Source organism: Acanthisitta chloris, unplaced genomic scaffold (assembly GCF_000695815.1).
Source record: "Acanthisitta chloris isolate BGI_N310 unplaced genomic scaffold, ASM69581v1 scaffold29964, whole genome shotgun sequence".
NCBI classification, from domain to species: Eukaryota; Metazoa; Chordata; class Aves; order Passeriformes; family Acanthisittidae; genus Acanthisitta; species Acanthisitta chloris.
Window position 1 is genome coordinate 46,224 of NW_008671489.1, and position 15,220 is coordinate 61,443.

The 15,220-nt window shown below is 38.5% G+C and overlaps 1 protein-coding gene across 1 annotated transcript in view; it reads right to left on the reverse strand.

Annotated features, from left to right (window-relative positions):
* Positions 1–15,220, reverse strand: part of GLCCI1 (glucocorticoid induced transcript 1) — a 49,970-nt gene that overhangs the window by 11,476 nt on the left and 23,274 nt on the right. The window contains exons 3-5 of the mRNA XM_009074120.1: positions 13,595–13,681; positions 5,429–5,545; positions 3,208–3,360 (exon numbers count right to left, since the gene is read on the reverse strand). Coding sequence (XP_009072368.1) covers positions 3,208–3,360; positions 5,429–5,545; positions 13,595–13,681 — 357 coding nt within the window. The remainder of the gene's footprint in view (positions 1–3,207; positions 3,361–5,428; positions 5,546–13,594; positions 13,682–15,220) is intronic.

Consider the following 15,220-nt stretch of genomic DNA (forward strand, 5'->3'; position numbering starts at 1 on the left):
CATGAATTCATATTAATACACTTGAGGAGAAATGGGTGATTAAGAAGTGACTCAATAAAGCCAACTTAGTTTTATGAAAGAAAAAAGATAACACCTTCAGCTAACTAAGAAAGACGTGTGATCTGAGAAAATATATACATATATGGCTAAACCTGAAAAAGTGAAACATTTGAAATACTCTGACCACTTACAATGCAATCGCACTAAACTTTAGTCAACACTTGAGGAGAAATGGGTGATTAAGAAGTGACTCAATAAAGCCAACTTAGTTTTATGAAAGAAAAAAGATAACACCTTCAGCTAACTAAGAAAGACGTGTGATCTGAGAAAATATATACATATATGGCTAAACCTGAAAAAGTGAAACATTTGAAATACTCTGACCACTTACAATGCAATCGCACTAAACTTTAGTCAATTAGATTATTAAAAGGTAATGACATGACATTACTGTTCATCAACTATCTTTGTGAAACACAAAACAGGAATAATATCCACAGTAATTATTTTTACTTCTACAAACACAATTTTTGTCATCATTAAGATACTATTCAAAAAGCAAATATTGTCTCAAAGAACTAACAGAACTAAGTCAGCACAAGGATGAAGACATTTCAGATGAGTTTATACTTTTTTTAAGAAGTAGGATTGCAAAAAAATTAAAGTCAGCAGATGGGAAAACAAAGCATGCAAAGTAATGTCCTACAAAACTAAAAACAAGTCTAAATACTAAACTAAATCAATCTGTGTATCTGAAGATGAAGCCAAGATGCATGAAAATGGGAGGAAAGTTTCACTGGTTACCCATTTGAACTGGGAACTGAATTTAAAAAGTAATTCAAGCAATATCCATAAAACTTCTTTAACCTTATTTTTGTCCTATATATCACCTAGTCTGGTTTCAATATATGAACTAAGAAACAGTTTGTTAGGAAAAAAAAAATTTTAATTTATACTGAAGTGGCACTAATAGAAAAAAAAAAATCAAGAACACTAAAGTAAAATAGAACTAAAATACATTTTTATTTTACTTGGGACAGCCCAAACACAGCTATTGAAAGGAAAAACCACAAAGCTACTAATGCAGTACCTAAACTTGAAAATAATAAATAAAAATTATAAACTGGGTATCAAGCTGCAACTGAACTAAAGGCAATATTCCCTCTCAATGTTTTTAGTAGGTTGTATGTTATTTCCCAAATCTTTCCTGGCTGAATACAGATTCATATTAGGGCCCAAAGTGTTTCTGCAGCTGGATAGATCAATTCATGTGAAAATTAAGGTTTGAACATGCACTGTTAAAACTGTGAAGTAAATGTGGAAACAGGTTAAAAGAAACCATTTGAAAATCCACATGCACACCAATCTTACAAGTGACTCTACAGAATAATTTATCCTTCGCACATCACCCAAAGCAACCACCTACCTTTGACTGCTATTTTAAAACACTTTCTAAAAATACAGAATGTTACTGCAAGAAAGAATGACAGAAAATTGAAAGAAAAACAAATTGTTTCACTAGCAGTGAAACTAATGAAGTTTGGTTTCCTATGGTTTATCTTTTGTTCAGTAATTCCTAACCTTTAACCTGGCTGCCCCAACTCCCCCAGGCTAAAGCACAGCTAAGCTGTTGTATTAGGAGAAAGTTCACCAGCAGTAAGATTGAGTAAATTATTCTTGTTAAGATCTTCCATAAGCAAACTATGAGATCTAGTAAGCTCAAAGACAGTGCTACAAGTCCCAGTTTAGGTCCCACAAGACTAGACTTCACAGAAATGAGCAGTTATGTAGAAGGAAACAACCCTCTACCCACAAAGATGGACTTGACTTCAAGAGCAATGTCTGATTTATGACTTTCTTTTGTGTCTGAAGTCTCTTGCCAGCTAGATGTTTGGAGGAAGGGCTCACTATTGCCTTGGTTGCGTAAACTGCTGAGCACCTCTGGCCCCAATCCAACACTGCACTTAAGTATGTGCTTAACTATTTTGCTGGATCAGAGTCAGTACATTCAGTAACACAGAAGAGTTCTGCATCCCAAGCAATAAGCTGTTAAAACCCAAGGACAACATTTACAAAGATGATCTGTCTGATAAATAAATGAAATCTCCTCCAAATATAAGAGATTACAACCCAAGCCATAGCCATACTAACGGTGGCACTGCAGTACATACCTTTTATACTCTCTTTGGAGATGGTGCAACAAAGTTTATCAGTTTGGGCTTTCTGTTTTGCTTTGCACATTTGGGGTTTTTTTTTCCCCCATTCCCCTGTTACAATATACACCTCTTCTAAAGGGAAGAGACAGCCTTAGGAAAGCAAACTTAGCATAAAACTACTACTACAGTATTTCATTCTTAAGACTGCTTTGTCTGCACAACTGTGTCTCTGGAGAAGCCAAGACTACTCCAAAACTTTTTAGGCTCACTATCCAAGTGAAGAACTACGAATATCAGGTTTCAGAATCTTTAACCTCTGATGAAAGTTTTATAGCTTGACTTGTACACCGAATTGCTAGTACATGACCATTCATGAGAGAAGAACTCACACCTTGGAGCAGATTAGAAAAACCAGCAGTTTATTCCACAGTAGAAAAATTTCACTGGCTAGTTAGGAAACAGTGGCTGTAAACCAACTATTTCACATTTCAAGTGTCATCTAAGCAGTAACCTCAATGACAAGTCCAACGGTCCAGTTGTCCCACATAAGCAAAGCTGCCTCATTTGTCAATACTTCCCATACAGAGAACTCCCATGACAGATCACAGAGGTTTCATGGAAGCAAAATGGTCTGCATTGTTTATGAAAAAACAGCATTAAAACCAAAAAGCAGAGCATAGCACCTGACATTGACATCTTGCTCAAGAAAAGGAATGCAAAATGAAGCAAATACATTAATGTCCTGGTCTCTAATTACTTACTACTGCAGCCTGAAGTATCAAAATTTTCAAGCACTTGCATTTCACACAAACTTTCAAGTTCTCTACAGAAAGGCCATTCTAAACAAAGTATGTTTTGCCAGAAGCCCTTCAAAAATAAACATGAAAAACAAAAAAACCACCACACTAAAACAAAGCTTTCAAACCAACAGTTCTTTGAAGAAAATTATTTGTAATTTCAGCCACAAGGAAGGTTTCTCACAAGGAAGGTTTTCCATGTGTTTATAGATTACAAAGAGAAAACAACCATAAACATGTTACTGTAAGCTTACCTTGGATACTTCTTCTTTTCCACTGTTCTCCTTAATGAATACCTTTTCCAGTTCAGGGCTTATTCCTTCGACATTACACGGCACACGTGAAACAGTTGATTTTGGCACTGAAATGTTTGACAGTGGCATAGGGACTGATCTGGAAATACAAGCCTAGAAAGTAGACAGCAACATGATTTGAAGATGGAAAATGGAATAAAATAAATAATAATAAAAATTTTGGCATCTTGAAGACCACCTTTATTTGGCAAATTTAAATCAGAACAAGCACTTGCCAATAAAAAGCCAATAAAATCACCTCTGCTTAACTCAAAGAAACATTCTACAATCAAAGCATTCTACAACTTCACTTATCACTAAGTAGACAGGTATATGCACTTCCCAGATGCAGATGCAGAATACACAGTGGAGGGATGGGGAGCACGTAAGGTGCTCATGCTGATGTTTCAGCTGGGATCCAAAAGGCATTTCATAACATTCCTAAAGCTTAACAACTCAACTGAAGTATTCACTTAATGCACTTTTACTCTCTTTTGGTTGGCTTCAGTAAATAAAAAATGTAATATTTATTCTGAACCACACACGGGAACAGACTGCCCAGAGAGGTCATGGATTCTCTCTTACTGGTGATACCAAGAACCATTTGGATGCAATCCTGTGCCACATGCTCTAGGACAACCCTGCTTTAGGAGGGAGGTTGGATGAGATGACACACTGTGGTCCCTTCCAACCTGACCAATTCTGTGAACATTTAATTTCATTAGCTTATAGCTTTTCAGAACTTTATGTCAAAGGTCTGAAGATAAATCACCTTGAGTTTAAGAATCGAGCATGTGAATAAATACAAATGTGGTTTTCAGAAAAGCCTATTGGAGTGGAGCTCTGTTACCAACAAGAAACAGTCATAAGAGTGCACGTGTCTTACACAGTCAACCTCGAAAGCTTGATCTTGGCAGCAGCTAAATTGCATAAATGCATCTACACCGACAGCCATGAACAGCATTCACTTGTCAGAATATGTTCTCCTCTTGCTCACAGAATCACAGGATGCGTAAGACAAAATGAAAAATCTTTTGAGTTATTAGCAAGTGAACTTTGCACAGCGTGTCACTCCAAAGGGGCAAGTCATTTGTCTGCAAGCATTCTCTGACTCTGATAAAACACACTGCCTGCACAAAAGTTTCATCAGAGAACACCTTGAGAAATCAAAATGTTGCATGAGCAATGACAAAGTGAGCTCCCAGTGCTAAAGAATCTTTCTTCACAGCATGTCCTAGGTGGATTTCAATCTGTGTCAAAGACTGCACTGTGCCTGTAAGTGGCACAGGTACTCACAACAGCTTACTTTGAGTTGTAAAGCAAAACCCTTTTCTATTCAAAATGTAGTAGGATCCTTTGTTAAAAAGGTGTAACAGGTTCAGGAAGAATATCTAACTCCTGTACGTCTTCATCACAAGACTTTATCCAAACGGAAGAATGAACATAAGGGATCAGCCATCACAGCTCAACCACTGCTTTACAGAACACCAGTCAGCTAAAAACACAGTCAGGAAATACCATGAAAAACCAACATTTCAGGTGTTCAAACAGTGGTGTCCAAGACAAAAATCTACTGCTGATGAAATTTAAGCAAGACTCAAATGTCTGCACTGTCAAATGAGCCATGATTAAACGCTTTCTACAAGTGGCTTAAGGTTCATGAAGTCATTGACTGAACCTTACCTGAGCTTTAGAACTGTAATTGGGTTTCACTTCCACTGGCAGGTGGTAAAGACTAGAGCAGATACTGCATTGAGCCATGCTCCATTACACCCTGGTTTGGAACATTCTTTATTTTCTATTTTTATTTTTTAACTAGACCAGATGAAATTAGGTTGCAAACAAATACCTCCCAGAGGAGCAGACACTTTTGGAAGTGTACCACAAAAATTGTCTTGTAAGCAAGGACATACTGCTGGAAGCACAGCCTTATCTGGCCATGGGCAGAATTTTTAAAGCACCACAACACATTTCAGTTGCTATCCTGATGCAAGCCTTCTTTTTTTTTATTGTATGACAACTATTTGGCAAACTTCAGTGAAGACACAGTAGTATCAAATTGTTAGGCATTTCAGTGTACCACAGAAGAAAACAAACACAAGACAGACAGGAGGGCACAGCAGGCTATTCAGCAAACCCTGGTAAGGCAGGTGGCTGTTAATATAAGGAACCATCTACTTACCTGAGTCTGACTGATTGCTATATGGTTGCCATGGAGAGGTGACTGACGCTCTTTCTCTTTATTGTGACGACTACTCTGCTTACTGCGCTGAAGCTGCTGCCTCAGTTTGGCAATCTGCTGGAAGGAAGTTCAAGTGAAGTGAGAATGAGTTATCGAATGGGTTACTGCTCAAATCTTCACATATAAAGAGAATCACGGACATGTTAATCCTCTTTGGAGGATTTTATAAGCACATGGGATTGTCTTTTCTTGAAGTATGAGCAGTAAAATTTCTTTCTGCACATCAGGTACTTTCTCCAAACTATCTGCCCTATTTGCCAACCTGAACCTGACAACAGGCTTAGTTTAATTACTGAATTTCCTCATTTACAAGCAAGCACTGTAATAACTGATGCAAACAAAAGTAGTCAGAATGACAATTTGTAGCAATTTCTGACCCATAACTGGCTTAAACTGGGGACTTTAGAGCCTACCATTTAATTTATTTGATCTTAAGCCAAACCCAAGTTTTTCAATGATAATTAATCATAAAAGCAAAGAGCCTTCACAAACAACTGGCAATCAAAATGCACTGCTCATCTTGGAGAACTTATTTAATACATTTAATAGCATTTCCCTGCAGGCTAAATTATCACAGATTCCTTCAGGCAGATGGAATATCTTTTCTGCTGTCTGCTGCAAAGATGTTTAATCAAAAGTTACATATTTTAAATGTCAAAAGCAACTAAAGCCATTATCCATTTGACCTGCTCCTTAACAAGAAACCAAAGAATTTCATTTGGAGATTCCTCCACTTGTTTATTCCTCCTGGGAAATTTCTACATGAAAGAGAGTATTTACCACTATAAGCACTGTCTCAGAAGTTTAGACCATGTGCAAATTCACACAACAGGTACAGACACTTCCTTAAAACTGGATAATTCGTTCCCTCAGGCTCAAATCCCACTCTTCCTCGTGCTCAGCACACTGGCGTATAAGGCAAAGCGTGCATGGCCCTATTTCATTTTTAACTCAGCTAGAGATACAATTTTTACAAATCTGAAGGGGCAAGTAAGGAGAATGAACACACATGGAATTCATATTTCAAAGAACTTCATCAGCTGGAAACTAACCTTTCTGAGTGACAGCTTACAACTACATGCACTCTGTGGTTAATTCCTAGTAGTTAAATATATCACTAGCGCTCTTGCAAAGCAATTCTGTGGTAGAGAATCACTTCACATCACTCTTCACAGTGTCAGAGATGACAGAGCATGGTGAAGAAGTTTGGATGAAGCTTTGCTCTAGGCTGTGGACTTTCTTTTGTGATGATTCTGGTAACACTCACCAAAGAACAACCTACCTTTAATGCTTCAAATCAAGTCTTGCCACAGCTCGTTACCCACAGTCAGAGAACTGCTACTCAGAAATGGCTGACTACTTTGATCTTTCAACAACAGACAAACAGTTCAGACTTTCAAAAGGGTCTGTGTGTAGAATACATCCAGAAAAACAGAGCCCTAACACAACTGAGTTTCTAACACAGATGAGCTAGATTCAGGGAACTGGCAGACTCATCTCTTGAAGAGAGGTGCAACTCAAGCACCATGCTGAAGAAACTCTGGAATCTAAAAACATACTTCATCTCTAAACAAAAAGAAATAAATTTGTTCAGAACTTTCCCATTCTCCTTGTAGGAGTAACAGCAATTAGGAAATCTAACTCCACAGATGAAAAGGCAAGCAGGTAAACAGTCTGGTAAGTATACATACATCTATAAATATTTATGTTTTACATTGGAATGTTGGGAGAATGGGGAGAACTGGGAAATAATCTTCTTTAAAAACAGAAGAGAAAAATGATGCCCAGATCAGAAGACAGCTGTGGACAGAAATGGCTGGCTACAAGAACAATCAGAAAGTGGAGAGTGCTGTATATAAATCTTTCATTTCTACTGCCTCTCCTTAATGATACACTTCTAGTCAAAAAGTCCAAATATCCCATTTTCTTTAATTTAAATGAAACCTGGTTTCTGAGCTCTCCTCAGGTGCACACTATGAAAAAAAAACCTACACAATTCCACCTCAGATCTGGCTGACTGATTTCTGTCACAAACAGCCTGCAAACCTTTGAGAACACAGCCTGTCACTGTAAAATTTGGACAGTGCAAGCATTAAATGGGAGAGTGTTGATGGGGTGGTATGTCTCTAGGCTAGCCAAAACCTTGAAGCTCTGATATCATGAAAGGAATCGTGGATCCCTGGAATCTAAAGTTCTCTCAGGCACCTCAAAAGAATGTATATTTTGGCAGTCAGTAGGTTATTAACAGTAACAAAAAGAAAAGGCTTCTTGGGTCACTGTGGAGAAATGGAAAGATGAAAACTTGTTGAAGAATTTGACTGTGTATCTGGACTTGGTATGATCAAGCCAAACATTCAATGCTGCAAAGAAATAGGTATGTCTTCTGAGATAACATGTTTTTAGCCATGAACTTGAAGGACCCTAGCAGTCCATGACGTTGTAGTAACCACGGGACAAAAAAAAAAAAAAAAAAAAAAAGAGAAAGTTAGGATGGGCACATAAAAAGGAATCTGCCATTTCTTAGTTATCCTCCAGACATGGGAGACAGAGGCATACAGCACAGACAACCAGTAAGAAGGCAACATCGCCAAGTACATGGAATCCTCCAAACTAAATGATGCTCCTCCTCTTCATCAAAGGGAGTCCACAGAGTCTACCACTTTCTAAAGCTAATCCTGAAATTGCAATAGCCTTTTTTCTTCTACAAGATTATCTTTTTATTGCCAATTATTCTCTCTCTCAAACTGAAATTACTAACTGGAAGAGACAGCTGTGCTAGCTTCCTAGAAGTTTATCTACACCTCCTTCCCAGGCACCAGAGAAGCACCATCAGAGCATTAAACACAGCCAAAATGATCTACAGCAAGAATAAGGTATGCTTAATCCTACAAAAACAAATATAATTTGTGTAGTAAGAAGGGAGTCTGAAACATATGCCTCGATGGCACCTGTTTAACCAAGTATCTCAAAGAAGCAGCAGATCCTGACTCTTGGGCACTCGACTGATACAGCTAATATGAGCTAGGGAGTCTGCTGTGCAAAGAAAATGGTGCCAAGTGAGTAGTATCAGGAGAACATGTACCTGAAGATACAGCATTACACCAGATCGGTGCAAAGAAGATGGTGCCAAGCTAGTGGCAGAAGAGGAACAACGTGCTAAGCTGGGGAAAACAAAGTGCAGTAACAAAACACTCCATTTTCACAGAGCAGCTAAGAACAGAAAGGGTCTGGGACAGCATTTCCCTCACATGCCCAAGTACTGAGCATGAATGTGACTGGGGCATGCACAATCATATTAAGGAACACGTGTAATCCACCACAGAAACATCAAATGTGTATCCTAAATCATGCACTTGTCAAAGCCATTTAAACCTTGTCCTCACACCTATGTGCACTCAGATCCATAAAATGTGATAATTACTTTAGTATACCAATTCAAATGCTCTCCCTGTCAACCTTGCTTCAAGATGGGCAGAACATTCTCATTAGAAAATACAAGTAGTTTCTTAGAAGATACAATTAAAAGTAAAATAAATAAATAAATAAATAAACAAGCCGAACCCAACCGAACTGCAAAAACCCACAAAAACACATGACAAAAGGAAGGACTTCCTCAAGGAATAAATTCAATTTGAACACTACTTCCAATGTTCAAATGCTACTTATTATTTAAAATTATTTCGTTGCTTTACAAGATGTAAACATATATATCAGTAAATTCACAGTATGTATTTTAAATTCGCATTTGGCAAGTACTCTCATGTGACTGCACGAAGGGAGAACACAAAGCTCACATCTGTGCACATTTCAAAAAATTAAGGAAGTTTTCAGCCTTTGCTCTTCCAGTGACTCTTCCCTGCAATGCTGTTGACTCATTGCAAGGGCTCTTTTCATCACCTACTTTACAGTAATTTATATAAAAAAACCCAAACAGCGAAAAAGCCCCAAGAAAACACAAAGATCAGTGCATCAGAACAGAAATAAACCTGAATAAAGAGATCCAGGACAAAAACTTTCAGTTTAGACTTGATGGTTTACCGCCATATAGCCAACTACAAGATGACCATCAAAGATTATTAAAGCAACAAGGGAAAAACCTGTATTTTTTGCTTGATGAGTATTTGAAATAAATACGAATCCTGTCTATGCCATATGTACCATGCACATAGTCTAATGTAACTAATGGCACAAACCTGAAAAATAACCATATTAGGTCAGTTCTTTACAACACTGGGACAATCTAAGTATCCTGGTAATTTTTCATTTGAAGAGACCTAGATGCAGACTACTAATATGAAGGAACATATTACATCCCACCATTCCTCTCCCCATGCTCATTAATATTTACCAGCCAGTAGGCTGTGTTTTTATAAGTCAGGCTACACAACATGGTAAATTCCTATGAATTAAAAAACCACAAACTCCTTGTTAATGACTGGGCTCCATCACTTTCATGAACCATTTGTTAATAAACAAGTTTACCAGTAGGTCAAAGAGCAAAACAAGCATTAGAAATTCACCCTAAACCTTTGAATACAATCTTTCAATTGGTATATGAAAGCACCTAAGACATGCAAGCTCTCATATTCAATTCTCTTTTATTCCCAAGTCCTTTTCAAGTACTCTGTTAGAGCAAAAGGGACCTTCCAATGGGGAGTTGCTGGTGTCAGTGTAACAGATACAGCACACACAGCTGCTCAAGGGAAGTGAAAAATCAGCTGTCTGAAATCTGCCCTTAAAAACCTATACAAAGTGAAAACTACTTGTTTTAAATCGTGGGGTTTTCCATTTCTGGGTAAATTCCAGTTCAGGGTAAGCTGTAACTAAAATTGGCCCTAAACAACTTTAATGGAATCTGAAACTAAGTATTTCAGGCTGAAAGGGGGAAAAATACCAGCGGTTCAAACCACTACTTGGTTTGAGTCCAGTACAAAGACTGATAGCATCTTTATCTCCCAGTCAAGATGTGTATCTAATAAACTAACACTAAAGCAGTCCAGAATTACCTTACAACAAGTTATAATCAAGACTTGGTAAAAACACATAGTTGAATAAAGAAATTTTTACAAAGTAGATTTTGTTAGGAGATGATTTAAAAGGTATACTCTATCATTACAAAGTTCATATTGAGAGCTGGGGCGTTTTAAATTTTTAATAGACCCACTACAAGCAAGCAAACATTCCCTATTTCAGTGCTAGACAGTCCTGACACATAGTATTTCAATCAAGGGCAAAATAAGTTTCACTACCCAAAGTGAACTTCTTTTCTTAAGTGGTAATACATAATTCATTTGGTTGCTTGAGATCTTAGGTCTGTACACTCACTTCTAGTTCTTATAATGTAAATCTTTTAAAAAGAGCTCCCAGTTGTGTTAAATAAATGTATTTAATTGTAATAGCACTTAAGGTAACCAAGGAAAGAAACAATTTTTTTAAAACTTAAAAGCACATTCAATCTCATTTTATCTAACCAATTAAAACTATGCATACAAATGTTTGGCTAGCTTACAGTACCAACAGAATCATTTCATTGATTGTTGAAACAAGAAAACATGAATCCAAACTGCTAAGCCAAGCCAAGGAAACTGTAAACAGCGATCTACTTGTTTACTGCCAAATGCCATGGGAAACAATTCAAAATGCTGGGCAGCACACTGTTACCTACATTACACATAACAAACACAGTTGCCCAGGAGAGGTGATACTTTTATTTCCATTACTTGGGCTCCTGCTTTCAGTTGCCCATAGCTTTGTCAAATTTTCTCTGAAGTCTAGCATGCAACATTCAGCTCTCCTATCTCCTTCCCATCAGAGATTGCAGTGCAAGTATTAGAATTGCTGTAACAACGCAATTTAAAATGAAAGGGGGGTGGGACAGATTTTACCATTTTATATGCTAACACACATTATTGTAGATTTTTACCTGAGAAGCTATGTTGTTCAATGTTTTGGATACAAAAGTCAGACATTTGCCTGGGGTCCTTTACGAGTGTGCTCCTCTATTCCCTTGGAAGAATCTTTACATTTGATGAAGCTTTAACAAAAATTTCACTTTGCACATGTTCAAGAAAGATGCCTGGAACTGGCAGCTATATTTGCTTGTAATTCTGTCTCTAGTAGGCTTTACAGTTTGAATAGAACTGCCCCAGAGAATTTCTCCTTCCAGAAACTGCAGATTACTGTGGCACAAAGAAACTGAGCGCACAGATACTGTAGGTATTTAACACTCACCATACAGGCTTACAGGTGAGGGAAAGGAAAAGGGATAAAATAAAAGCCAAGTAATGGAGAGACAGAACAGACAAGGAGCTGGAAGGTAACAGAGTAAGACTTCAAATAAGGGAAGACAGATGAGTATTGGCTGTAGAATGACACTAGGGCTATGAAACTGAGGAACGAGAAAAGGAAAAAAAGAAGCTGGAAAAAGGAAAACTGAGGAAGGGGAAGAACTATAAGCTGAAGAAGGCAAGAGCAGGTTTTAGGGTGAACCACCACTGTAAAATTTGGATGGAATCAACCCCCTTCCACACACCCTATTTCGTTCATTACTGTGTTCTATCAAAAAAAAGGAACCATGAAACACACTGGCCACACATTTTTTATCTTTCTCTTGTGGTCAGTACATAAGGAGGGTGGCAACCTAGCACAATGGGCCACTGTTATCAAATGGCAGAGACTTGCTTACATGCTGAAGGTTTCACTATCACTGAGAGCCACAGCCCTGTGGTGAAGAAAAGCTGCTTGTTGCACAACTTGATAGGGAACTGCCAGAATATGAAGGATGGTCTCTCAGTAAAGACAAGCAAGCATTATCCTAGAAAACCAAATGTTATTCCTGTCTGTGCTATAATTCCTTTGTGCTGGTAGGTAACACTTAAAACTGAAACTTTTTAGACACAAAACTCCTTCTTGCACTAATTTCTGGGCACATAATCTGTGATTCAGAATGCTTCCTCACAGAGGCAGATGAAGTCATCCAGGCAACTGATGGCCCAGGTACCAATACATAAGCTATGATGGGTTTCATGAGGTACTCAGTGAGGTGAGAAAAGACAGCCCTCTTGGATCTTTAAAAACGAGGCCATTGCCACCACCGGCTTGCAAGAATATTCCGTATTTGCCAAATCTGATTTTAAAATTCAACTGATTAAACCTGCATCACTCCTTTTGACAATTACTCTTCCTACCAATGGCTGTTCAAAACTGGACTATATATCGCCTCTAACATCATCTCCTTAGGTAACCTATACATTTCTTCTCATTTTGAATGCCATAATCAACTGGGAGTCAGGTGAGAAGATGCAAAAAGCCCTGAGTATCGGGGAAAACGTCCACCTCATGGGAACACGCTGCAAGATTCAGCTTTGAAAAAGAAAAGTGTAGTTCTTGGAGAGGCTACACCCTTCCTGACAGGAGCATGAGGCTGAATGTAGGCCAGTTATGAGGGTCTGAACAGACCTAGCTACACAAACCCTGTCTGTACAAAATGGAGGTTACTGGGTCAAAAACTGAAATAGTCATTTCAGTGGAGCTGGAGACCATTTTACTATATCTACTTTCTCATGATGCAAATCCACTTCACTTTTGGTGGGTTTCTTCTAGTTGCAATTGGACTCTATATTAAAATATGTACGATTAAGGAGCATTTCATGTACTCATACTGTTACTCTATTGACACTTGATCCCTTTTTTCATTTGTGAAAGTCATGTCCTCTCTATCTCCAACCTAAAACTTGAGAATAAAATTTCTAAACAAGATTGTGCTAACATACCACCTTACACTTTGCCTCTTTCAGGAGAGTGGTGTTAAAGAACAGAAAGCTAGCTAAGGTAACCCTAAACAGAAAAATTAGTAAGAAACAACAAGCTTGTTCCTCAGTGCTCACTTTGGTCACTCCTTCACAGCCAACACTTCATAGTAGGCAAGGAGGAAGTCCAAATAAAATAACAACCACTCTTGAAACAACTCTTACATTGGAGGCAAAATCCATTTCAAAAGCAACATGGGGGAGGGAAAGGGTGCAGTTTCCTGGACTCCAGACAGGGCTTGAAAAATGCCTTGGGCATATCAAAACTTGAAAGGCTCCACTGTGCAAAACTTCTCACCTCTTTCAGCTGATCAGCACTTCCCCACGATGCTGAACGCTGATGTGATCTCTTTTCTGCTCCTTCTTCAGCCCAACAACTAGGTGTCTAGAGAGAACAAAAAAAAAAAAAAAAAAGCAAATACACTGAACTGGATTCTCCAGGTAATAAAAGCTTCTGGTACAAATTATTGCTTTATTCTTTAGGCAGTGTGAGAGGTCAAGCATTATACGTGAAGAATAAATTTCAGAATCTGATATGCAGCAGTAACAGTCTCAATAAATAAAGAAAAATATAGCAAACTAAGACTGTAAACTTGCATTCACAAAGGATGAGGTCAATGCACATTACTGAAGAAGGAATCAGAGGCCTGACAATCACAAAAAAACCTTACCTGGCTGATCCCACCTGTGCTTTGGCATCCATATCTAGTTTTCACTCAGTAGGCAGTTTAGAAAACCACAAGCTTAAAAAAAATTGTACAAACTCAGAGATCAAAAGCCAGGATTCACTTCTTCCACCTGTCTTTCTCAACCACTGTGCCATAGAATCAATCCATTCTTGCTAATTCTGACTTGATACAGAGTTTGATACACTAGTTTTAATTTTGGCACCAACTCACATGAGCAGCACAGTGACAGGCAGGCCTTCTCCAGCCCCTTCTCAAAGCCCAGAAGTGTAGGGACTATCCCTAGATGTAGGAGCTAAAGTTAAACCCTAAGGACTGAGAAGCATCTGGAAGCCCAGTCTCTCAACTCCTACACTTATTCCCCACAAGGGTGTCCACCAGCATTTCTGAACATGAGTCACAAGAGCAATGGGGACATCTAAAATCCACGAAGAGTTTGGGACTTGAACCATATAAAACTCAGGGCTAGAGGCACATAAATATAAATTAGTAAAAGTAAAAAACTTGGGGGGGTATCCCCAACAATTCCTACTAGAAACAGCTGAATCTTTCACAGCCCACAAGAAATAAAACTACAGCATTGAAAACTATGAGAATTTGTCAGTGGGTTTTTTCAGGGAGGGAACCACTGTTGACACTTCTGCAAGGGAGACAGGATGCCAGCCCAGCAGGATAGATAGGACTGGAGATCCACCTCCCTGCAGGACTTCCTTCTCATGTATGGAAACCCTGCCTCCTCCACAGCTTTCCTCACTCTTGTTGCCTCTCTAGGGTCTAGAAACTTCTATAGTACCTACATGCCTAAAGGGAGGTGGGAGCAACTCCCCAGGGCCAGGCCACTCTAACCAAGCACACTGGGCCAGGCATGCTACCATCAGGAATTGTAATTTCAGAGCATAGGCTATCCTTTCATAACCACCACACTGCCATAGTGTTATACAGCCCACAGCCCAGCACCTAACTCCTCTGTGTGCACAGGGCTACGTATCCCACTTACATTTTCTGCCAGCCCTGCACTTTCCATGTTTTTGGTGGAGTTTTTTCTGTTATTTTTACACCACCAGAAATACTTCAACCAAAGGCCCAGTTAGCTATGTGGATGACTAGAAAGCAAAACAGAAAAAAATCAGTACTATGTTTTTGCTGCATGTTCCCAGAAAAGAAAAAACGAATCCTTATATAAAAAGTTAAGAGTTCTATGTGTTTATTATATGACTCTGTTTGGGTCTGGGGAAGAA